Source organism: Cryptomeria japonica, chromosome 3 (assembly GCF_030272615.1).
Source record: "Cryptomeria japonica chromosome 3, Sugi_1.0, whole genome shotgun sequence".
In the NCBI taxonomy this organism is placed as follows: domain Eukaryota; kingdom Viridiplantae; phylum Streptophyta; class Pinopsida; order Cupressales; family Cupressaceae; genus Cryptomeria; species Cryptomeria japonica.
The window spans coordinates 201,956,054-201,983,069 of record NC_081407.1 but is presented as its reverse complement, the minus strand read 5'-3'; the positions used below and the strand labels follow the sequence as shown (position 1 = coordinate 201,983,069).

Here is a 27,016-nt window from a genome sequence, read left to right as displayed (position 1 = left end):
AATCTTATTATAGAAATACGGCCCAGGTTACAGCACACCTTCCCACACGGCTGGAATGATGCCCATGCAAGGTCTCCCGCCCAGAAAAACTCTTCCTTTCACACTCTTGCTTTGCTGGTGTCAAATGACACACAGCAAAGGAAGAATAAATCTCTCCCGTCAGGTCTGCTTCTGCCCTTCTGAGTCAAGTCACCCTTTAAACTTTGCTGACCTGAAATCGTGCAATTGAAAGAGATAGAAATTAGGAGCTACAGGTGGATTGATGTCCAACCTGTACGTGCTTTCCAGGGGTTTTGTCCCAGTCAGCTCTGTGTGCTCATGCAGCAACAGTGATAAACAGCATGCTCCAAATGACCACCGCGATCCCATATATATAGGATATCAATTAAGGTTGGCCTTATGAAAACCCCCACTAGGTCGGCTAAGATAAAAACCGCCAAAACTTAAAACATATTGACCTAACATGAAGTGCAACTTATTTAATAATGTTTATTTATTAATAATTATCATTAAATAATAATCACCAAGGTCGGCCCCAAGCAAGTTTATTTACTATTTTTTTTAATAAAGTATCGGTGCTGGCCAACCTGTCACCTATCAAGGACATTACATCTTCCTGTCTCAAATTGCGTGTCCTCAAGCAATTCACACTTGCATTCCACACTGAGTGCCAGGATCCCATATCAACCTTAGAATCACTGCTCTGCCATTCTGCGGCGCTACTCTGGTATTAACATCTTTCTTCCAAACTCCATCTCTGATCCTATTAATTCTAGAACCACTGAGAGCGAATGTTTCATGGCTCCCCTCCATGTAACCAGAGTGCATAATCATGGAGCCTTCTAGATAAGCCTGTAGCTCTTCCTCTTGGCTCTTAGTCCCAATCATTCTCATATACTGTGTGCATCATTGTTACAAAATGCAATTACATTCATACTTAAAGTTTGGATTGAGGACTCCTGGACATTACTATCTTCTGTTATGGAAGTGTCCTCTTGTTTGACAGATTGAAATTATGATCCTTCTTTCTGTACCATTACTATCTTCTGTTCTCATTCGCCTTATGTTGTCATAAAGTTCCCTTTCCATTGGATTTACCCAATCCAAATATCTCAAATAATCATAAAATACAAATACAGATTTAATTTGATGAGACGCTACGTGACCTGAGTACTCCACCTCTTTGAGACAAAAAGTAGGCTTGGAAGGCTTGGCATAAAGCTGTAGTTGTTTGAGAACTTGTAATGCCTAATTTACATGGTGCACATGGGTTCCTATGTTTTTTTATAAATTTATATATCATCAAAGAACATGTAATGTCCCCACTTTGGAATAGAATTTAATAATAAATAATAATAATATTAAAATAGAAAAGAATAAAAATAAAATTTAAATTAAAATATAAAATAATATAATTAAAAATAATTAAAATTTAATTAATTTAATGAATGGTCAAAAGACATGGAAGGAAAAATTGTGACTCCCTCAAACATGGGATATAAAAGGGAGAAGAGAACCTCATTTTGAGGAAGGGATAATTTGGGAATCAGAAGTGCAAATCTGATTTAAATAAGAAGTGCAGATCTGATTGTGAAAGGTTGTGCCCCTTTCAAAGGGCAGAAATAATGAAGAGTTGCACTCTTTCAAAGGGTGCTAATGGTGAAAGGGTGTGTCTCTCGCCAAAGGGCATCCATAATGAAGAGGTGTAACCTCTCCCTCACATTGAGAGATATAAAGGAAAGGAATCAAAAGCATCCAGTGACATGATCATTGATTAGATCAGATCAGAACTATCATTAAGTTATAGGAATTGGCAGGCTCCTAGTAGGGGACATTACAGAATACTAATACAAGCTTCTAAAAAATTGCTTAAAGATGGAATTCATTAAAATTTGAAATGTAGAAAGAGCGTTCGTAAGACCAATTGGCATCACTAGAAATTCTTATTGACATAAATGTTGTCTTGGGAATATTTTCTTGCTAAATTTGAATTTAATGATAACTTTATCCAAGATCAAGTTTTGCAAACAACATAGCTCCATTCAGTTCATCTAGTAAATCATGAATGATTGGAATAGATTTTATTTTTGATGGTTTATTCTTGCGCTCTTTGTAATTTGGATGCATCCTCTAAGTGTTGTCTTTCTTGTGCACCATTACTAAAGGAGATGAGTTAACACTCTAATTCTACCCAATAATTCTTGCCTTCAGCTTCACTTGAACCATCTTCGTGGTTGTTGGGTCCTTGTTACTACTAGAATGGCATGATCATGATCTCGTTTAAGAGATCCTTTTGGCATCCCTCAAAAATCTATTGGTGTAGTGTAAGGAAGGTGAGGTAGCAAATCAATTTCCTACACTGATCTTGAGAGGAGGCTAATGCAATTTTTTTTTAGATCTTTACAACAATTACAAAAACTTAACAAAAATAAACATAAATAGCATGTATACTATTTGGCAGTGATTTTTGTGGGGAAAATCCTTTTCGGAGGAAAACCCTTTTCGGAGGAAAACCCCACACTCCAAAATCTGCCCAATATATTATTTAGAAATCAACAACAAAGTACAATATACTTGCAGATTAAGTGTCTCATAGGAGTTATAACCGGAGATCCAAAGGCAACTCAACAACTATCAAACTCTCACAATACATAATAACACACAATTGTACTACAATGCCCTCACAAAATATGGTTGCCTTTTAGGGCAAGCAAAGCACACACAATATCCACTGTTTGATCTTTAACCTAATGATGAACGATGGGGATTTACAATGACAAATTATACACAAAATGTGGCTTTTGTGGGTGTTGCCCTTGAACCCCTATTGGGGTGTACAACTGAAGGACTCCACGCCAGGTGGGCGATCTCCCTAGAACCCCACAAGGGGGGTACTTGTTGTGACCACATCACACATTGCCCCATCAAGATGGGGACCCCCCCTTTTTTTAAATTTCTAGTTGCTTGCTCTTGCCTTTCTCTCTGCTTTTCAAGATGAATTGAGTGAGTTTAAGGTTTGCATTCCATGATTAGATAATTAAGGGTCTAGTTAAGAAGTTCATTGAAATTGCTTGCTTCATGTTGAATGATTGATGAGTGAATTTTCATTGAGTCTTTTGCTTGAGAATTGGTGAAAGAATGAGTTTGAGCATTTGAATGTGTAATGAAATGATCATTTGTAATCCTCCCATCCCCGAGTCTGTCTTAGGTTTCAACTTCACGACTTCACATATTGGAGCGAACTTCAGGTGTAAGCAGATTGGAGCGAACTTCTTCATGGTGAAAATGGAAGAATGGAAAAGGATATGAACACTCACTTCATGTTAGGGTAATCAAGAATCAACTTCATGAGTTACACATTTGAGGTGACTTTTACAATTTCATCAAGATGCAAGATGATCATAATAAACTTCATGCTTGAGTCTACTTCATGAGTTAGGGATTTGAAGCGAATTCCATGATTTCATGAAGATGCAAGGAGATCAAAATAAATTTCATGCTTTAAGCCTATAAGAGAAACAACTTCATGACTTGACCAAGAGGAGCGGACTTGTAACTTCATGAGTTTGAGTCTTGGAGCGAAGTTTGTTACTTCATGAATCATCATTGAGGAGCGAAGTTCATGATCTTGCAAAGTGGAGCGATTTTTAAGTGTGAAGTCGGGTATAAATGGGTGAAATGAATTAGAAGTTGATAACTTCTGTAGTTGCAAAAGTGGAGCGAAGTTTGAACTTCATGATTTTGCCTTTGGGAGCAAACTTCATGATTACACCAAGAGGAGCGAACTTGAACTTCGGGAGTTGTCATCTAGGAGCGAACTTCATGACTTTACATCTAGGAGTGAATTTCATCAATCACCACGCATAAGCAATCAAGCATAGGCGAAGTTGAGTAAGAGATGAAAGATGATTGCCTTGAATAAACATAGTGCCAAATGAACTTCATGATTCCACCAAGAGGAGCAAAGTTTTTTTACTTCAACTACCAATTTGGAGCGATATTACAACTTCATGAATTGTAGGAGAGGAGCGAACTTCATCCTTGAAGGTTTTGGAGTGAAATCATTGCTTCATGAGTTGCACTTCTCAAGCGAACTTCACAAGTTGATGGATAAGAGCGAGATTCAACATCTTCATGACTTAAGCCTTTGGAGCGAAGTTCATATTTCATGAATTGAATGATTAAAGCGAAATACATACTTCATGAATTGAAGTGGATGAGCGATCTTCAGGTTCGAAGAGATAGGAGCGAAATACAACTTCATGAATTGAAAAAGTGAAGCGAAGCTCATACTTCGGGAGTTGATGTTATGGAGTGAAGTTCATGAATCAAGGAGGAGCGAAGTCTATGCAAGGTGAACTTCATGAGTTTAAAACTACAAGTGAACTTCATCAATTAACAAAATGGAGCGAAGTTCATGTTTTCAAAAAATCAATTCCTTTTGAGTGCCCAAAAAAATTTCAAAACTGATCTAGAAATAAGTCGGCCAGGGTAAGTTTCGATTTAATTTTTATTTCATGGCAAGTCGGCCTTAGGGTAAGAGACACAACCATTCACCTAGATCGCCTATAAAGGAAGGATTGAATTAATCATTTCAACATCAAAACAAACAAATTATTTCTTCTTTCTTGAGCAAATTTCATCAGCAGCTAGCAGATTTTATCAGCAGTCATCGAATTTCATAAGTGAGAAGGCGAATTTACTCCAAAGAGGATCAGCAGCGGCAAGGCGAATTCACACAAAGATCAGCAAGTGTATTCTTTGAAGGGTGAATTTGTTCATCTTCACCTAGCTCTTGCAGATCTATTTATCATTATTTAGTCTTCAAATAAGGTGAAATCAGTAAAATCTGAGGTGAAGTATAGCATCTTGCTTGATAGAAGAGTCATCTTAGGTCTGATTATAGTTAAATTTTGATTGAATTTCATTGAATCAGATCTACATTAGCTATAAAATCAATCTTTTTCAGTTATTAAGATCATATCCATCAAGAAGATTGATTTGAATTTGAATTTCACCTACCCTTTTACCATTATTCTAACTTATACATCTCTTATAGGTGAAAGATGGCGGCTCCCAAACAAAACAAGAGTCTCTCCCGCCAAGGGCTCATCAAGGAAGATATGAAGGGGAGTGCATTTGAGAGCAGGATCACGTCAAATTGGAGCAAAGTTGGAGACACTCATGTTGGCAAGTTCGACACCAAGAAGTTTCACCACCCTACATACATCAACGAACCTACACCAACAGCTAAGAAGATGATCGAAAGTGGACTCATAAATGCAGCTAGCTTTCCTCCTGCGGTGCAATGCTATGAACTCATCGTGGAGTGTGCTCAACACTATGACTCGGAATCGAGGAGAATTGTGGCGAAGGATGGGAAGGTGCTAGCATATCTCTTGGAGACAACAATCAGCGAGACGTTTCATCTACCCGAGCCCAAGGAAATGATCTACATAACCTTTGAAGGAGCCAAATCAGCCTATGATGATGATCCTGATGCTTGTGCGAAGATAATTGACAAGTTTTGGTTGAAGAAGAGTAGAGGGGGAAGAAGCAGATGGCCCAATAGACTGCACAAGATTGACTTCCATGATGAATATAGAGATTTCATCACCTTGCTCCATCGATTGGTTGGTGCACCCGAGGCTTCATACTTTGAGGAGTGGATGTTCTACTACATTGAAATTGTCACCCGTGACAAGAAGGCGATCAATTGGGCAAGACTTATTAGCAATAGCATTGATAAGCAATTAAGGAGGCTAATGCGCACCAGGGCGTTCTACATGAGCTCTTACGTCATATACTCCATTGCGAGAAATTTTGAATATCCGAGACTCATGTATACAAGTGTAATTGGAAGGAGACCTAGAGAGGTCAAGGTGTATGATTGTTATCTGCAATTGAAACATCCACCAGAACAACACTATAGGAGGGTGAATGATACATTCACTATGCATATCATGAGGCAATTCTGAGGTGGATCACAACAAAGACTCTCTAGAAGTGCAGGCGTTGGTAGAGCAACATGGTGCATGGTTCATCCAGCTCCCGAGGTTCACCTACATCAGAGTTCAAGGATCTCCTGTTCCTCCATACATGTTGCCACGATACCCAAAAAATAGAGTTGTGCTACTTGAGGTGGTGAGACAGTTATTGGCGTATCAAAGCATATAGACATACATGGAGCCTGTATTTCTTTTCCCATCACACTTGGAGATTCCATTGAGTCATGCCCATCCATTCATGCAGCTGAAGATGTCGAGCGAGAGTTAGCACTTCATTCACTCAAGCCATTCACAATGAGAGAGTGCTTTGATCCATACGACAAGGTGAAAGATGCTTTGGGAAGAAACAACAGGCATCGATGGCATATTGAAGATTATTGGATGAATATTCAAAATTATATAGAGGTAACGAGGAAGATGTATTCTAGGCTACCACTCGATTTCATCAGAGAAGGCAAGTTGTTTCATGTAGCCGATCAAGTTCAGGATAGTGGTAGATATCTTCAAGGAGCTTACGCCAAAGAAGACAAGGAGGTCAAATTCAAATGGGCAGATTTGGAGATTGATGATTTGAAGGAGTTAATGAAACTAGTCTTGGATTACACTCGCATATGGGTAGATGTGCAACATCAGAAGTTGAAAGAGCAAAATGTAACACCAATGTTTCACTTAGAAGAAAGAAGAGATGAAGATGAAGCTAGTGCAAGTGGTAGCGCACCACAACCATCTCATTCAAGAGGATCAAAAAGGAAGGAAGATCATGGTGAAAAGGAACCCGTAAAGAAAAAGCATAAATCAAGTACGAATCATCCTCCTTCCAGACTAGAAGAAGTAAGGATAGAAAAAGAGTTGAGTCAATGAGCCAATGAATCAGCTGAGTCTACAGTCCACAATGTTAAAGACAAAGAAAAGGCATCTCAAGAGCAAGATGATTTCACACACCTTATTCAGGAGATTGAAGAAGGCATAGAGGTTAATGATGAAACTACTTCACCACCTAGAGATGAGCAAATGATCGAAGGAGTACAAATTCTAGAAGGGAGATCTTCCATTCCAAAGTGGTTAAAGGAAAGATTAGCTCAAAAAGTGATAGTGGCTGAATAAGAAGAACAAATATATGATATAGCGAGTCTTCTAAGCTGAACTCAAGAAGTTACTGAAAAGAGGAAATCTACGAAGATGTCAAAGGTGATCAAAGATGACTTGGGATCAAGAAAGTTGCAAATAGCCACTCCAAGAGTTGAGAAATATGAAGGAGAAATTACAGTTGTTGAGTATGATATGGAGACCATTGACTTGGGACCACACCTCTGAGCAAGCTATAGGTGATGCGACTGATTCAGTAAAGGTTGTCAATGACATGTTGAGAGCTGAAATAGAGAAGAATAGGAGATTGGAAAAGGAGATAAGTTCATGGAAGAACTACGTCCAGCAATTTCAGCAACCTTTGATGCATCAAAGTCCAGTAGCTACACCACCTCCCTTGCTTCCCGCAGAAACAGTTGATTATATGGAGAAAATGAGGAATTCAACACAATTGATGGATACATGGATAGAAGATTCTTACACTAGAGTGAGCAAGTTCATGAAAGACATCATGCAAACACTTGATATAGTCGTAAGGGTCCTTGGGAGAACTCATGTACTTATAGAGGCCTTCGATGCATTTACTCATGCTAGAGATGTTGTCATCCCAGTGCTTCAAGTGATAAGGAAGACACCAAGGGAGATCCTATCAAGGGAGAAGGTAAGATAAGAAGGAACTACCCCCCTAATCTTCTATAATGGAGTAGGCTACTTCGCACGAAGAAGATTATCTTCGAAGAGATTGGAAACGGATGTGGTCAAGTTCAAGATGATATGCACCGGATCCATGATAAGATAGTGGGAGTAGCACAGATTGTCTTGAGAAGGAAGATTGATCTAGGGACAATCATAGAGTCCAAAGAGTTGCAAGAAAGAAGAAAGAATAAAGATTATCTTCTATGGTACAGATGGTATGGTAACCAAAGAGCAAATGAATGATATGTATGAATTCACAATTTTGGTAAGTAAAACTCAAGAGCTCAAACTTAAATGGGAAGATGCCATCGTCAAAGCTTTCGACGAAGTCATGCATATGTAAGAGCAGCTGAAATCTCTACTAGAGATCTTGATGACTAAGATAGAGGAGATGGTGTCTAGATTCATTGAATACGCTAGAAAGGAACGTGAGAAAGGGAACTAGATTCTAGAAGATAGTTTGTTATGATCCCATGTGGTATTTCGCGTTCCTATTGGAGGATGCTTCCTCGATTTCCGTGTTACCACATTTTGTCTTTTTATTGGTTCATTCATGGTGATGATTATCTTATCAGGGTTTTCATCTGTATTAAACCCTAATTAAACCCTAATTAGGGTTTAGGTGGCAAAATCTTGGCCCTTGATCTTTAGTCGATCTCGACCCTTCATTGTATTCGAGAGTTTTATATAAGCTCCACTCATTTCATTTTGTAATGTTAATAGTGATAAGATTAACAGTTAATAGTGGAATAGTGAATAGTGATTTTGTAGTAGAGAGAGTAATAGTGGCAAGAGAAAGACTTGAAGAATTGTTGTTATTTGGCTATTGGATTAATGAAACATTGAAGTTATGGTGTTTTTGCTCAATCCTTGAAGCTTATTGCATGGTTCTTCTGTCTTCTCAAGCTAATCTTTTGATGATAGTTTTAGTATTAGATTACATGATGGAATGTTGCATTTGATATATTGTGAAGCTCGTTATCCATACCACTAGCTTTCTTGCTGATTGTAAGCGAGCCTTGTGTGGTCAATTGGAACATTTGGAAGTGTTTAAGTTCGATTATTGCTTAATCATTGATATGCATTCAATTGATGGTGTCTATGGTTAGCGGTGATTTGAAAATCTACAAACATCCTTAGAAGATTGCACTAGTTCTAGTGGAGTTGTTTGTATATGGCGAAGCTGTAACTAGTTGAGTTTCACTTGTGTCAATTTTCTTCATTTCATTCATTTTAGAATAGCTTAGAATTCCTGTAAACCCTCATCCTTTTGCCATTTTTTGGAGTAATTATTTTTAGGAGAAAATCCGTCGCATGCTGTCTGCTAATTACTTCGTGAGATCTTTTTTGAACCATAAATGCCCCTAGATGAAACAATAATCACAACGACCAACTAGGGTTATCCACACGTAGTGATCTTAAATACACGAACCTTGGAGTCTTTTTGGGTGACCCTTAAGCTTAATCTTCAGCATCCAAAAGATTTTGTTCAAGAGAGGGTAAGATACTTTGGTATTTTATTTTGAGTTTGCATGTGCCTAAGCAACACATCAACAATACCCCCTCTTGCAACCCCCACGTCTATTTATTAACAGTAACCTTTTATAATCGCAAGGTTGAGACACCATTTTCCTAACATGTAGAAGCCTACGAGTGATATGCTTCTAATGAAAACAATTGGGGCACTGTTGACGTGTATTTTGTACACAATCATACACAGAATAAAATACCCAAGGGTACCTTATCCTCTCTTGAATAAAGCCTCTGATTGCTGAAGATGTCGCAAAAAAGGATCAATCACGGTGACTCCAATGTTCTTTGATGTAGGGTCTCTACGTGTGGATAAGCACCAGTGGTCGTTGTGAATGCTGTTTCATCAAGTGGCCTTACGTCCTCCGAGCTGCAGGAACAAGATTTCTCTAAACTAACAAGTTCTCAAAAAGATCAAAAGGTAGGGTTTGCAAGGGGTGAATTCTATTCTAATCCTAAGAATGACCCAATGTAGGCTAGACTTGGCAAGATTCTACCAATTTCAATATTGCCATGAAATAACAACCAAACTGAAATTGATGCGATCTTCTAAGGTAACAAATGATTTTTCAATTCGTCAAGGATCATAGACACTACCACAAAGGCACATATCCAAAGCTCAATGACGATTGAAGGTTTAAGTAATTCAAGTCTCTCCAATTGACCACACAAGGCGTTCCTACAATCAGTAAGAAGCTAGTGGTTTGGAACGTGAATCTCACCAAAGATCAAGCCCAACACTTAGTCCTTCAAACTTGAATACTACTTCGACTGAGAATGATTCAAGAAAACAAACAACCATGAAGATAGCCACAAGAATTGCAATAAAACACCATAACTTCAATATTTTATTGATTTCAAAGCCAAAATAGACAACAATTGTTTGAAATTCTTTCTTCAAAACTCAATCTTGCTACAAGATAACTTTCTTCTCTCCAAAAGCTCTAAACTCCTAACTATTTCTTATTGCTCTCTATTTTCTAATTACAAAATGAAAGTGAATGAGGATATATATAGCATCCTCAATTACAATGAACGACCCAGATCAAAAGAAGATCAACGGCTGAGATTCTGACACCTAAACCCTAATTAGGGTTTTATTACAAAAGTTCCCTTTTTATTGAACAATATTAAATGCATAGCCAAATATTTAATTCGGCACAAAAATCTAGGAAACATAGACCAATGATAATTAAGGTGCCATGTCATCTATAACAACCTCTCTTCTAGAACCTTATTCCCTTTCCAATGCTCCTTTTTAGCATATGCAATGAATCTAGACACGATTCCTTCAATCTCAGCAATAGGAATCTCGGGAAGATTCCTCATTCGTTCCTCCAAGTGAATAATCTGATCAAAGGCCTTGAGAAGAGCTGCGTCCCATTCAGGTTCGAGTTCCTTGATTTTCTCAATCAGGAGCATAGTAGCAAACATTTGATCTCTTTGCTCATCTGTAATAACATTCTCATCTTTGCAAAAGATGATCTTGACCCTTTCTTCCAACTCTTGAAGATCCACATCCGTCTCAACTTCGATTCTTCTGCCAAGAATAGTACATAAAACCCCAAACACCTTGTCCTAGATTGGATGGATAACCTCCTCCACTTGATTGCATTTGGCGCTGGTGTCTTCGAAAAGAACTTCCTTCATCTGGAGTAAAGTAGACCATTGGAGTAAATTATGAGCTCCTCCATCCATTATCTTTTCTTGTGCTAAGGTCTTCCTTGGTGTTTGCCTGATTACTTGAAGAACAGGAATGACAACATCTTTAGTATGAGCAAAGGCGGCTACTGTTATCATTAAGTTGTGGATGATCTCAAGGACCTGGATAGCCCGATGAATGGTCTGCATCATTCTTGTTGCAAACTCAACGGCAACTGTATGGGATTTGTCAATCCAAGAGCTCATAAGCTGGACCAAGCTCTTAACTCTCTCTGCCTCACCAACTGATTCAAGGGGAAGTGCCTGCATAGGAGATACTGCTGAATCCTGACGTCCCAAAGGCTGACTGAGATGGCTAAAGTAGCCTCTCCAAGCACCGACCTCTCTCTCAAGTTTTCTACTCTTTTCCATTTCTTCCTTAAGTTTATCTTTAAGTGCCTCAAATGAATCAGTTGCCTCATCCATTGCCTACTCAGTGGTGAGTGGACCAAGTTCAACGGTTTCTACATCATATTCTTCTACAAGGATTTCACCCTCGTACTTGTCCACTGCTGGTGTAGCTATCTGCAACTTCCTGGACCCTGTCTCATCTCTGATCATCTTGGACATTTTGGTGGCCTTCTTCCTTTCTGTTACTCCGTGAGAATTTCCAACAAGGCTATCTAAATCAATCATATTATCTTCGTCTTCGATCACAATCACCCTTGTTAGTCTCTCCTTCAACCAATCTGGAATAGTGAACCTTGTCTCTCTAACTTGTATTTCTTTAGGCAATGGCTCTTCTTTCCGGAGAGGAGATGTCGCTTCATCATCATTCTTGTCTTCATGTAGCTCATTGCTCTGGGGAGATTGACTTGATGAACGTTGAGATGCCTGTCCTTCTTCATGTTTATCATTCTGGACCATTGATTCCATAGATTCTTCCACTTCAAGTGTCCTCTTCTCTTGTCGAGAAGATGTACCGGATGAGCGATCTCGATTGGCCTCTTGCTTCTTCTTGGAAGATTCTCTTTTCTCAGGTCTTTCCTTCCTCTTCGCACCTCTAGGATGAGGATTGCCTTCACTTACGCTTCTAGGATGAGGATGGCCTTCGCTTGTGCTTCTAGGATGAGGATGGCCTTCACTTGCGCTTGCTCCTCCTTCTGCCGATCTTTCCTCCAAAGTAAAAGTCATAGGTATGTTTTGCTCTCTCAACTTTTGATGTTGCACATAAACCCATCTGCGAGTACAGGACAAAACTGGAGCCATCAAAGTTTTTAAGTCCACAACCTTCGGTTCGTTCCAATCTATCTTTATTGCCTTGTCATCTCTATCATAAGATGACTGGAGGTGCCTGCCGCTGTCCTGAGCTTGATCGGCCACTCTGTAAACTTTGCATTTCCTGATGAAATCCAAAGGCAATCTGGAATGCATCTTTCTTTTCACTTCTAAATCATCTGAGAGATTCATCCAAAAGTCCTCTGCTTGACATTCATGCTTGTACTTTCTACCAACTGTCTCCTCTATATACCCATAAGGATCAAAATTCTCCCTTAATGAAAAGAATGAAAATGAATATAAGGCCAACTCTCTTTCTGCATCATCTAAAGCTGGAGCATTAGGACATACCTCAATTGAATTTCCTAGTATGATAGGTACAGGAATTCCATTTCCATGCTTGTGTCTGAATGCCTTTGCATAAGCTGCCAACTGCCTAGTCACCTCAAGTAATACTATCCGGTCTGTCGGATATCTTGGCAACATATATGGAGGTGAAGGACACCCATGAACTCTAATATATGTAAACTTCTGGAATTGGGTAAACCAAGCACCGTACCTCTTTACAAGTTCTTGTGCCTCTTGAGATATCCGATTGTGAATCCCGCCTTGCAGTGTCCTGGTGATGTTCATCGTGAAGGTATCATTGACTAACTTGTAGTTACTTCCTGGTGGATGATGCAAATGAACATAAGAATCACAAACTCTGACTTCTCCAGGTCCTCTTCCAATCACTCCTCTGTGAGGTAGTCCTGCATATTCAAAACTCCTGATCAAGGCATACATGATGTGCGAGCTCATGTGGAAGGATTTAGTAGCCTTCAGTCTTCTCAACTGCACATCCAAGCAATGGCTAATGATTCTAGCCCAATGAATTGTTCCTTTTCCTTGAACTATCACTTGGATGAAGAAGAACATCCATTTCTCAAAATAGAAGGCTTGAGGAGCCCCTGTAACTCGATTGAGTAAGGTTATCAAATCTCTGTACTCCTCCTGGAAGTCGATCCTATGTGGTGTGTTGGGAATCTTGCTCAGGCGAGGACGACTTTTGAGTAACCAATTCTTGTTGATGATGCTCAAGCAAGTGTCTGGATCATCTTCGTACATGGATCTAGCTCCTTCCAAGCTTTTGTAAATCATATCTTTATGTTCTGGTAGATGAAGAGCTTCATTAATAGCCTCCTCTGAAAGATAAGCCAAAGTGTTTCCTTCCTTGGACACGATCGATCTTGATTGTGGGTCGTAATGGCGGGCACACTCGATCATCAGCTCATGGCACTAGATTGCTGGAGGGAAGCCGACCGCCTTGATAATGCCACTTTCAATTATTCTCCTTGCGACAGGTGATGGCTTTCCAATATAAGGGACCTCTCGAAACTTCTTCGCACTGAAGTTTCCCAAGTTGGTATCTCCAATGTTGCTCCACTTTGACACGATCTTGGTCTCCATTTCTTCATTCCTTTGATCTTCCTTCATGAGGGTCGGACAACTGGTGGATGCTCCTGCCTTTGGGTTCGCCATCTTGACACCTACATAACATTTCATAATGAGCAATATACCTTGGAACGTAGAAATATAGACTGGATTGAAGTTTTTAAAATTTAGGAAACTTCATGATAAGCCTTTGAATTATCATTTCCTAAATATGACTATGCAATTGGAAATTCAAAATTTCAAAAATTTGAACAAGGGAGATCTTGCCATACCTCTCTTTGAGAACTAGCTCTAAAAAACGATACAAAAATTAAGAAATTCGCTAGGCAAAATGAAGATCGAAGTTCACTAGCAAATGCGCCTCCTTCATCAACTTCACCACCTTTTGGGTCTTCAACGCCTTGAGGAAAACTCGCTCCACCTCCAACAAAATTCGCACTCCTTCTTGGATCAAAATTCGCACTTCTCCTTGGATGAGATTTCGCTCCTTCTATTGCTTCTCCAAATCGCATTTAAACAATGATTGAATGATGGATTAAAATGCTGTAACATACCTCCCTTATATAGGCGCTCATGCATTGCAATTGCCATAGGCCGACTTGGAAAATAAGCCTAGAATAAATAAAAATTAAATAAAAGAGGAGGCCGACCTTTATAAAAATATTAAAATAAAACCCCAAGCGCACTCCCTTCATTTAATTTAATAATAATTAATTTAAATGCCTTTGCAATTAAAATTTTGATTTTTTAAAAGGCTAAATTAATTATTAAATGCCTTATGCGAACTCATTAAATGCCAATTTTAATTAAAATATTTCGAAGTTTTATCGAATTTTGGCATTTAATGCAATTTAAAAAAATATTGGCGCCTAAGCATGGGAGGAATAAGGGACATTAACAATATTGCTCCGGTCCCTGGGTGAGGGACAGGAGCGCCTCATGCATTTTAGCCTCGCATTTCTCGCTTTTCACGTTCAAAGTCCTATCCTGGATGTCCAAAATGGCCTTTTCGCTTGGAATCTTGAGTTTGATTTATTCCATCTTTGGAAGGAGTGTATCTTAAAACATTTTCGCCCTAGTCCCTTGGTGAGGGACAGGAGCTATCCACCTTTTGCCCTTGGTCCTTGTCTTTTCCAATCGCCAATTCACGTTGCAGGGCAATCAATGATCTTCCTTGTTTGTTCCATGCATGCCCAACTCGTTTCTCTAGGACAAAATGAGCTCTTCCAAGGATATTCGCCCTAGTCCTTCAGTGAAGGACAGGAGCGATTTTTTGCTTTTGAGCTTAAAATTGTTGATTTTGAGGTTAATTCCTTGTTGATTATCTTTCGAAGGACATTTTTGACTTCGCATAATCTCGCCTTGATGTGGTTTTGGAAAGGAATGATTGATTCTATAGAAATCGCCCTGGTCCTCCAGTGAAGGACAAGAGTGATCTTTAGTCCATGGCACAAATCCTTAATCATATCAATATCTAAATATCTTCAAGGCGTAAAACATTGTTCCTTAATCCATCTTGAGTCTTGCAAACGAAAGTAACACTCCAAAATGTTAGGCAATAAGGCAAATTTGAAGATTTCGCTCTGGTCCCTTGGTGAGGGACAGGAACGCCTTAGCCAATTTCATCAAGTTTTTGTGGTCTTTGCAACTTTGTTCTTCTTTGAAGTATTCCAAATATCATCGTTATCATGTGCCTTGGCCTGGATTCGACCACATTTGGAAGGGAAGACTTGATAATGCATTTTTCGCCCTAGTCCCTGGGAGAGGGACAGGAGCGCCTTGGCCATTATAGGCTCCACTTGTGTTTTGCAACCTTTCAAAATTATCTTCAATGGAGCGATTATGCCTTCCTTTATTCATCCCAAACGTAAAACTTGCTCTTCCTTCGCCAAAAACTTGTCTCTTGAGAAAATCGCTCTGGTCCTTGGGTGAGGGACAGGAGCGCTTTAGTTACTTAGGTTGATTTTCTTCATTGTGGTCCATTCAAGTTATATTCAACGAGAAAAACATACTTTCCTTGTCCTCAAATCGCGAAATCATTTAAATCTTGTGAGGACAATGCCATTTAGGCACTCAAGCTCTGGTCCTTCAGTGAGGGACAGGAGCGATTTTGCAAATCCTAGCCTATCTGTCCTTTGTTAGGCTTCCAAACTATCTTCAACGGGCTAAAAATACCTTCTTTCATTCGTTTCAATCACAAAACTTGCTTCGTCCTTGCAAGAAAATTGCACTTTTTAGAAAATCGCCTTGGACCTTCAGCAAGGGACAGGAGCGCCCCTTTACAACTTGGTATATTTCTTTGCCTGTCGACTACTCAAATTATATTCAATGGACCAAACGTGCCCTTCTTGATCTCTTCCAATCATAAAATTGTCTTGGTCCTGCAAGGATAGTGCAAATTTGAAAATCAAGCTCTGGTCCTTCAGTGAGGGACATGAGCGATTTTTGTCTTAAAGGTCAAATCTTTACAATTTTCATCTCAAATCTCCTTTGCTGGGAAAGATATCATCGTTCTGCAAGCTATGAACAAGAGCCCAAATCCAAAAAATGTCCAAGAAGGTGTGTTTGAAGAAAATCGCTCTGGTCCCTGGGTGAGGGACAGGAGCGAACTTGTCTTGTTAGGCCAAAAGTTCAATCTTTTATTGTCAACGACCAAGTTTGGATACTCCTTTATGCTCATTTCATCCTTCATTGCGTCCTTGTTTTGTCTGTTCGATCAACCAAGGCCCAAAATGATCTAAGTAAGCCATTTCGCCCTGGTCCTTCAGTGAAGGACAGGAGCGATTTGGTCTCAAACTTTAAAACTTGTCATTTTTGAGTCTTCAAAATCTTCAAAATCTTCAATTCACGTTCAATCATATCCTTCGGTGACCCTGCAAAAACAAATAAAACAAGTCAATAACCAAGATGCACCAAATATCAATTTCGCCCTGGTCCTTGAGAGAGGGATAGGAGCGATTTTGCCCTTTTGGAGTTAAAATATCAAAATCTAGGTCCTCAGATCACTTCACAAGGCATAATTAGGTCGTCTCCAAGGCCAGGAATCGGTTACCTTGCTTCCAAAATTTGGTTAAAGTTTGCCTAGACAAAATGTATAATTTAATCATTAAAATGCTATCACTTAGACCTAACTTGAATTTGCCCTCAAAATCGTGACTGGACTCATCTTGAGACATACTTGACTTCCTGGCAGGCTCATCCTATTTCAAAAATTGCAATCTACGCGAGGATGCCTAATAAACTTTCAAAATTGGACTGGACTTCGGCTTGAAAATATCAAAAGGAAACCCTAAGGCTTAACCGTAGTCCAGATGACTCACTCACTTACTCAAAACCCTAAAAGCAGAGAGAAGAACAGGCAAAACAAAAGCAAAAAAGAGGGGGTCCCCATTTTAATGGGGCGATGTGTGAAATGGTCACAACAGGCACAAGCACACATGCCCCCTTACTATGCATCTTTTGTATTTGTGAGAGCCTACCATCTATGGAGACTTTGCATTCAACCCTCTTAAATCCAATTCCCTTCCTTTTGAGTGAAAGTTCATGGATAGATTTTGGAAGTTCATCTCGATTGTCCTCTATGTATAAAGCTACCATACTTCGAAAAGAATATTACTTGCACTCAAGGAGGTAGAAAACATTAAGAAATCAAGGTGTTAATCTCCCACATATAATTTAATGCTATGGCATGCACTTGAACAACTGCTAATAGCCCTATCTACAAACAAGATCTAAAACTATAGACTTGGATATATAAAATAATTCAAACTAGCAACCAACTTTTTGTTGATGAAATTGTGAATACCTCATCAGTCTATCAACGTTATTACTCACTTTCTTCAAGAAATCCACTACCAAGTTTGTGGAGCACTACTTCTCGAAAGCACATGACAATAAATGGTAGGTTTGGTATCTCCCATTTCCTCATCTATCTCATTGTCACCCTATAATATTGGTTCTTCCTCCATTTCTTCATCACTTGGCCTTTTAGTGTAGAACAATTCTTTTTGGTATATGTCCTTGGCTATAATAGTTATCATATTCAAAACATAACCCTTGTGTTTTCTTCTCATCAATTTGTTGTGGAGTTAGTCTAGTACATTGAGGAAGTGACTATGTAAGAGTCCTATCTTTTATGTTTACAAAGCCTTGGCTTCTATAGGGCACAAAGGTTTCCTCTTCTAGCCTTGCCATAATCATTGCGTGAGAACAATAAATTCAGATGGAACATGTGTACCTCATATTTGATGTGGTCCTATAAATGCCCTAGGAATAATTCCTTCAAAATTTCCTTAGCAATATATACTCCACTCTTAAAGGCAAAGTTTGGAATTGATAATATAATCCTTAATTGTACCTATTTGCTTTAATTTGTTAAGTTGGCTGAAGTAGCTATCCTTGAGATTGTCACCATAGTGAGTTCCTCTTCAAAACAATACATGTGACATCAAATCCCTTCTTTTTCTTTCCTTTACATAGGTAGTAATATCAAATGAAACTATCAAGATTCAAGTATAAGGAATACCATTGCAACATTTTGTTGACAATGAACATGATGAAGATCAAATAATCGCAAGCTTGAGACACCATTTTCCTTAAACATGTAGAAGCCTATGAATGATATGCTTCTAGTGAAAATAATTGGTCCACAAGTGCATATGCTCCCTTACTATGCATCTTTTGTATTTGGCTACCATCCGTGGAGACTTTGGATTCAACCCTCTCAAATCTAATGAATGCCCTTCCCATTGAGTGAAAGTGCATGGATAGTTGTTGAAAGTTCATCTTGATTGTCCCCTATGTATAAAGCCACTATATTCCTAAAACAATATTACTTGCGCACAAGGAGATAGCAAACATTGAGAAATCAAGGAGTTAATCTCCCACTTATAATTTAATGCTTATGGCATATCCTTGAACATTTGCTAATACCTCTATCTACAAACAAGACCTAAAATTGTAGACTTGGACATATAGAACATTTAAAATGAGCAACCAACTTTTTGTTGATGAAATTGTGAACACCTCATTAGTCTATCAACACTATTATTCTCACTTTCTTCAAGAAATGCACTACCTTGAAAGTTTGTGGAGCGCTCCTTCTCGAAAGCACATGACAATAATTTTTTGGTTTGGTATCTCCCATTTCCTCACCTGTCTCATTGTCTTTGTCTAATATTGGTTCCTCCTCCATTTCTTCATCACTTTGCCTTTTAGTGTAGAACAATTTCTTTTTGGTATATTTATGTCCTAGACTATAATAGTTATCACAGTCAAAACATAACCCCTATGTTTTCATCTCATCAATTTGTTGTGGAGTTAGTCTAGTACCTTGAGGAAGTGATTTTGTAAGAGTCCCGTCTTTTATGTTTACAAAACCTTGCCTTCTATAGGGCATAGAGTTTTCCTCTTCTAGCCTTGCCATAACAATTGCTTGGGAACAATAAATTCAGATGGAACATGTGTATCTCATATTTGATGTGGTCGTATAAATCCCCTAGGAATATTTCCTTAGCAACATTCTTCACTCTTAAAGGCAAAGTTTGGAATTGATAATATAATCCTTGACTGTAGCTATTTGTTTTAATTTTGTATGTTAGCTTAAGTAGCTATCCATAAGACTGTCACCATAATGTGTAGTGAGTTCCTCTTGAAAGCAATACATGTGACAACGGATTCCTTTTTTTGATTTTTTTCTCTTCTCTTTACATAGGTAGTAATACCAAATGAAACTATCAAGATTCAATTATAAGGAATACCATTGCAACATTTTGTTGACAAGGAACATGACAAAGATCAAACAATTGTTCCATTTTGCAGAGCCAATTGGATGGATATTTACCATCAAACTTTTGTATATCCATTTCAGTGTGAAGTGCCTAGCCATCTTGAGATTCGAGTCAAATCCAAATTCATCTCGTCTTGTAGAAGCATTATCTTCTTCCCAATTCTTATTAGGTGAATCTGCTCCCCTAGATTCCATACCACTTGCAGGGGACTCAATTTTCCTTAAGAATGCATTAATCTCTACCTATGTTGTTTGTTCTGGTTTGGGTTGTGCATCTAGCAATTTTTTTTTTGTGGTTAGGTTCATCTGTACAATAAATTGAAATACTTCACATCTTTTTTGAGTGCGAATTTTCATTGTTATACAAAATTTATACATATTAATAATTAAATAATATTAAGTTTTTAAATATATTGTTAAATTAAATAATATATAATCTTAAACATCTAATATTAAATTAAAAATATTAAAATTTAAATATAATAGAAAACTTGTTAAAATTTAAAAAATATTGAAGTCAATAAATTTTCAATATTGGCCTAGAGAATACGTTATGGAAGTAGACCTGGGGTAAGGAGATGTGACTTTGACTTTACAAATAGGGTTTTTTACCGTGAGCTGTTACTCAAACCATAAAGAGCAGAAGCAATTATATAGTTGCAAATGGAATATGATGGTACCTTCACAAGAAAGCAACCATACATGGCATTAGGTTCTCACGAACTGATTTCAAATACAACAAGATAACTATGATTTAGTTGATCTCTCACAATTAGTGGAGTATTTCTCATACATGAAATGCTACCATAGCTCATAGAGGAATGAGACACTAAATTTAAATAGAATTGAACTGGGACCAGAATCTGGTATAAATCAGATGTGGATCTAGCTGAATGTAGAATTTGTGTTGATTGCACAGTTTTTAGTTGGAGCTGGAGCCTCCACGGCATTTTGAGTTTTTGAGGTTGATTGTGGACAGTTTCTAGAGATGGAACACTATACCATGTCCTGGATGCAGTTTTTATAGAAGACAACTATTATTAGTATGAATATTGTTTGCAAAATTGGTATGCTTCCTCATATGGAGTTATATTATAACCACTATTTGGTTGCAGATGCTTGTTTGAGTTGCATGGTGTGGCTATATGCTACTTTACTGGATTCTTCATGGCATCTTTTTGAAAGCTTCTTGGAAATATTAATAATAATAAGATCTGTTTTAATTTGCTTATAGACTACAATACCATACAGTGATCCCCTGCCTGCCATATGTTATTTATTTTTCTATTATTTATTGAAGGGCTGCAGTACTTTGACGTAAGGTCTACTCTCAATCAGAAGCTTAGATTCCACTTGACATGTTCTGGCTGTACTCTTGAATATAAAAAATAACAAACAGGAAATATATTAGGGATATTTACATTTTCTTTTGTAGCGAATTGCTTGTCATAACTTCTGTTTGTTGTTCTGCATTTGCTTTGGCTTGTGGCTTGTAATAACTCTGGTTTGGCATATTGGTTCGTCGTGTTAAGTTTTTCTTTGTGTTTTTTAATATTTTTTCTTGCGTTGTTTTGAAACAATCCCAATGTTGTGAAATACTTTTTTTGGTTATATTGCTACAACTTCAATTTGATCTGGAGGGTTAGAGAGAAAAGTTAGTTTTGTTATGTAATGATTTATGAAATGTACTTATAGATCCTTATAGTTTTCTCATATCATGTAATGATTCATATTTTAAAATCAACTTTTATGTTTATAATAAATCTGTATCATTCCTTGTGCATATTGTTTTTGTAGGGGACGTACAGTACGCAGATATTTTCATTGGCAGTGCTTCTTTCAAGCATGTTTGTATACAATCAGGTATGCCATTTATAGAAGCATTTGCAGACATTCTACTTGGAAGATTACACTTTCTGTTTGAATATCAATTAGATTAATGGTGGCATTAAGCTAAGAAGAATTTCTGTATTTGGATTTTCAAAGAAACAGCTGATTGTATCATTGGTATATACCATATTCTAAAACTTTAGTTGGATTTGCACTCGATGATCTTTATGTTTTAAATAGTATTTTAAAAGAGGTTAAAATAAATCTATTGATTCTTTTATCTGATATCAGATGGGAGGAATTGATGAAGCTGCTCTCGACCGTCTATCTCTGGTTACAGAAATGACAAAACATATTCGAGTAAGAGCATCACAGGGCCGTACCACGGTGGCAGAGATTGGACAATTTGCTCCTGTCTTTGTCTGGCTTCTGCGTGTAAGTGTCGTTTCTTTCAGAATCTTATGCAAAGCTACTTTTAAATGCCCACATAATTTGAAAGGCATGAAATTCAAAAATTTGATTGGTGCAATCATTTCTTGTCATCATGAGTCACCTGTTTGGTTTGCAATGCCAATTATCTTGAGACATGTATTGATTGCCATCATGTAATTCACTACATTTTCCTTAATGAAGAATCTAATGCTTGAACGAAGGTCTAGGTCCATAAAAAATGGGTTTAAACTCTTGTCTATTGATAAAGGAAACTTTATTTTTATCATTTCCATTCACATGATTTTGTTTGTATCTGCTATCCCCAAGTTTCAAGGTGGATGTACCTGTGATTGTTTGAATAGCTTAGCTTTTTCTTATTTGCTAAGCTTCCTCTTTTTTATTTTTCACATTAATTTACTAGTGCAAGTTGTGGTTTTTATTTTATCTGGGTCATAGTTAAATGCCATCTAAAGTTCTTAAAAATTTATGGCTACAGGATTTTTATTTGAACCTGGCAGAAGATGGTCGGATGATCACCCCACGGGATTATTTAGAATTAGCCTTGAAACCTATGCATGGTGCTGGAAAAGATATTGCTGCAAAGAATGAGGTATGTGTTAAGATACATCTGGTGTAGAGAGTAAAGTAATATTGACTAGCCCCTAAAGTTGCCGTATCACCTTTTCCCTTTATTCCATGGAGTTCTCAGGATGGGGATGGCAGACATGTTTCTGTTACAGCAGGTGACAGGAGGCCTTTTTTTGAAGGGATAGCACTTTAAAAAAGGGATTTAAAAAAAAAAAAATATAGGAAATCTCAATTATTCGTATTTAAAGCATTCATCATATATTAATATACAAACATATTACATAACATTAGAGCTGAATTGAGAACTCACATGAGACTTGAGACATAACAAAATTTCATTGCCTTCATTGTCACTGTGCATATACATTATATAACTACAACTGAAAAATGACAAAAACATAGTAAATCTCCCGCTGCCCCTTATCTTCATCTGCAATCACTGCATCAAAATCAGAGGCTGAGTATGAATCACTTCCAATATGAGGGTCTTATTAGAATATTTAATTATATTTTAGTCACCTATATTTAGTTCCTTGTTTAATGGTCATTTAGCTTTTTATTTAATTAGCTTTTAAGCTTTATTTAGCGTTTAGCTTTTTCTTTTTTAATTAGCTTTTAAGCTTTATTTAGTGTTTAGCTTTTTGGTAGTTCACTTTAAACAACTTGTTCTTAATTTAGAACGTCGTCTTGTAATCTCTATATATACGCTCGTATATTGTTGAATACATTATCCGATTATTGAATCATTTATTCAATTTATTTTTCATGGTATTAGAGCGGGTCGATGGGATTCTTTAAAGTTTGGCGAATTTTTTAATAAAAATTCATGGCCTTCTTTCTGGAATATTTTGCAGATTTTTTTTCATTGTTTTTTAATAAAAAAACGATTTTGCTTTTTTGAAGGTTTTTTGAGGGTTTCGAGGATTTCTGGTTCGTGGGCGAATTTCTTTGTGCTGGACAGCAATTCATGTTTTTTTAGGGTTCTTGAGATTTTCGGGCTTGCAACCTGTAGGATTTTTTTTTCAGATTGAAAATTTTCCTAGGGTTTCTGCAATTTTCGACTAGGGTTTTGACCCTTCAGTTCAAGTCGAAATTTTATTTTGGTTGTAGATTCTTGGTGGGTTTTTTGAGACCTCAACTGGGTCGTCGTCAGATTTTTTTGGGTGCATCGTTTTTCGTGCCTTGATTTTTGAGCCGTCGGATTTGCATTCTGATTTCAAATTCTTGGTGGGTTTTTCGAGAGCTTTTCTAGGTTGGTCTCAGATTTTTGTGGGTGCCTCGTTTTCCATGCCTCAAATTTTGTGCCAACAAATTTGCCTTGGAATTTAAGAACAGTCAGCGATTTCTGCTAATTCTGTGGACGTCGGGAATTTTGGTGTCTTCTGGGCGTTTATGCTTTACATCCGACTTAGGGTTTTTGCCCCTATTTTTTTTGCGTTTTTTTTTCTTTCAAAAAATAAATCGTCTATATTTTTCTGTATCAGAGGTATTTTTTTATTTTCTGCAAATTGTTATTTTTTTTTGTTTTTTTTCAGGAAAAATTTCAGGTTTTAAGTTTGTGGAAAATTTTAATTTCTTGGTTTCTTCCAAACCTCGAAATTTGCACCTTAGAATTCGTCCCAGAATTCTCCTCCAGGGTTTCAATTTTTTTGTGCAGCTACTTCTATTCTGATTTTTGAATCAGATTCTTCTATCTCATGCTTTCACTAGGTTGACCTCATTCAACCTCCATTTTTGTGATGGCATCTTTGACCAACATCATGTTGGAACACAGTCAGAAGTTCAACAGCTACCACAACACCTGGAAACAGTGCATGTTCACGATATTTGAATATCGTTACTTTTATCAGATTGATTTAGGCCAGACCTCGTCTTACAGGTCCCAGGGTTTTCACGATTTTTTCCTGAAAAATTGTCTTTGGGTTTTCTGATTTTTCTCCACAAAAAGTCATGGGAGGGTTTTGGTTGATTTTTCCTCAAAAATCGGGGAGTGTTGTTTTACCACGTGATGTCTGCTATTTTGCCGCGTGAGGTTTGTTGTTTACCATGTGATGTCTGGTATTTTACCACGTGATGTTGTCTGGTGTTTTCCCGCATGATGTCTGATGTTTTACGACGTGATGTTTGGTGTCTTACCACATGATGTTTTGGGTCTTGCCATGCGAAGTTTAAGGGTTTTGTTCGATTTTTTCCACAAAAATCGTTTCAAGGGTTTTTACCATTTTCTTCCCACAAAAATGATGATTTGTATCTTCAGTTTTAGAGGGTTTGCCGATTTTTCCTCAAAATCATAGTTTCAGGTTTCAGTTTGGTTACCCAACATCAGGTTGGATGGATTCTGGAATTCTTGGTCATTAACACTTTTCAGATCCAGTGAGGGTCTCCACCGCAACAGAGTGTTTTTTTCATTTGTGATCAGAAGGCCTGCAGTGTCTTCTGTAGGGTAGTTAGTAGATAGAATGACCATTAAGGGAGGGTATTAGAATATTTAATTATATTTTAGTCACCTATATTTAGTTCCTTGTTTAATGGTCGTTTAGCTTTTTAGTTAATTAGCTTTTAAGCTTTATTTAGCATTTAGCTTTTTCTTTTTTAATTAGCTTTTAAGCTTTATTTAGTGTTTAGCTTTTTGGTAGTTCACTTTAAACGACTTGTACTTAATTTAGAACGTCGTCTTGTAATCTCTATATATACGCTCGTGTATTGTTGAATACATTATCCGATTATTGAATCATTCATTCAATTTATTTTTCAGGTCTAACTCATCCAATCTGACAAAATTAGCTGACATAGAACACCCAGCTGACACCTATAAACCATGTAGCTGTTTAAAACTTAGTCCTGGTCTACTTTTATGGCGTGATGTGTTGGCTAGTAGTCACAATTTAATATACAATTTGATGGTTACTTTTCATGGAAAGCACACTAAACACACTACAAGGATATGCACAGTCCAAAGTTTGAATTGTATTCATGTATACATACTACGTAGTCATCAAATGCACCAGCATGCAATAGGGGAAGCATAAAGTATTAAATTGATTTATGGAAAAGGTCATTAACTTATATGTGGGAAGCTTTTGCAGAATCAAGCATAATCAACTATGTAGAGTGATAGGAACTCACATTTATGATACAGTCATTGGCCAGGAAAGCCTATCAGCCCTTCATTGGAGGACGAGTTTCAATGGCAGAATTTTTTTTTCAAGCATCCAATTATCAGAGCTCTTGCACCACCACCTTTTCTGTTTGATTTTCAATTTCTTTAATTTTTTTATTGCTGGACCATAAGGAATGGCTAGCCATCTTCTATTGCCCCTAGATTTTAACCTGTTTTTGGGATGTCCCTTCCACTGGCATCCACTCTCCCTCTACCTTTTTTCATTTTGTGGATTGGGGATGGCTTGGGGATGTGTCCTTGTGGAACTTGGCTAATTCTGTATAGTATAGCTGTTTTTGAAACAACTGTCTATAAGGAATAGTGATTTTTTCATTGCTAGCTGTAGTTATTATGAATGTTCTGGGTTATATGCACATGTTACAATCATATGGTTGAAAATTGCATCTGTGAACGTTTAGTTATGTGGTATTGAGAATCTGAGATAACCATCTACATCGAGCTCTATAAGTGGGTGCTTATTCATGAAGAAATGCCATCTTTGTGTAATTGGTTGCTAGAAAGAAAAAGTATCATTTGACTCTTCATTCTGCTGCTACATAGGAAACATCATGAAGCTGTCCATTGTTTGGAAGATTTTATATTTTTGAAATTGAAATGGATCGTACAATGTTGGCGAGTATTACAAATTTGTTTCTAGGTTATTGATGAAGCTTAGTTATATTGCTGAAGACGAACATGTTTTAATTTACTACCTGCAATTCCTTCCTTCTGCCGCTAATCTCACCAATGCTTCAGTTGATCATATACTCATTCCAAATTTTCTTGAAAAGAATTTTGAAACACAAGAACATTTGCTTCAACTATCAAAAATTGCAAATGTTTTACAGGCTAGTTAGCATCGAAGGCTGCAAATGTTGTCAGTTTGTGAGATGTGATATGTGTCAGTTTTACAATGTTGGCCTAATTAATTTTTGAAGCTTTAAAGTGAAGTTTATGCCATTGGTTATAACTTTTATCCTTTTGATGTGAAATATTTGAGACACTTCAGAATAAAAATACAAACTCAGATTGCAGATTGAATGTGGATTTCATGGCAAGAGAAAACCTAGTTTGCAACGATGGCTTGCTAGATAGAAATTTAGAAATTGTGTTAATACCTATGAATTATTAATGTAATTTAATGAGGCTTTAATGTAAATCCAAATACAATAGAAATGTTCTAGGATGTACAGAATCCCACGGCATGAAAAAGTAACTTTTACTGAAACAATGTAAAGACAATTTGAGGTTAAGAAGCAAATTATTTAGAGAAGTACAAGTACTCATACCATCTTAACCAACTCTAAGTTTAACTTGATCTGGGTTGCCTTGTGAGGCCCCTTTTAAGTTGAGTTTCATGAACCCTTGAGGGGGCTTAATATAGTCTCTCTTCTCATGGTGAGTTATTGCCATTGCCCATATATACGTATTTATGTTTTCATACAACTTTGAGTCTAATACAAATAAATCACTATGTTCCACCACACAATTTGGGGACAAAACTTATATAAATTCAATATAAGTACAATTTTTGAAGACCCCTTG

General features: G+C 37.4%; 1 protein-coding gene across 1 annotated transcript in view; it reads left to right on the top strand.

Annotated features, from left to right (window-relative positions):
* The window catches only part of LOC131034220 (uncharacterized), an 81,343-nt gene that overhangs the window by 12,824 nt on the left and 41,503 nt on the right, over positions 1-27,016 (top strand). The window contains exons 3-5 of the mRNA XM_057965612.2: positions 21,259-21,324; positions 21,583-21,726; positions 22,220-22,333. Of these exons, the coding sequence (XP_057821595.2) occupies positions 21,259-21,324; positions 21,583-21,726; positions 22,220-22,333 (324 nt within the window). The remainder of the gene's footprint in view (positions 1-21,258; positions 21,325-21,582; positions 21,727-22,219; positions 22,334-27,016) is intronic.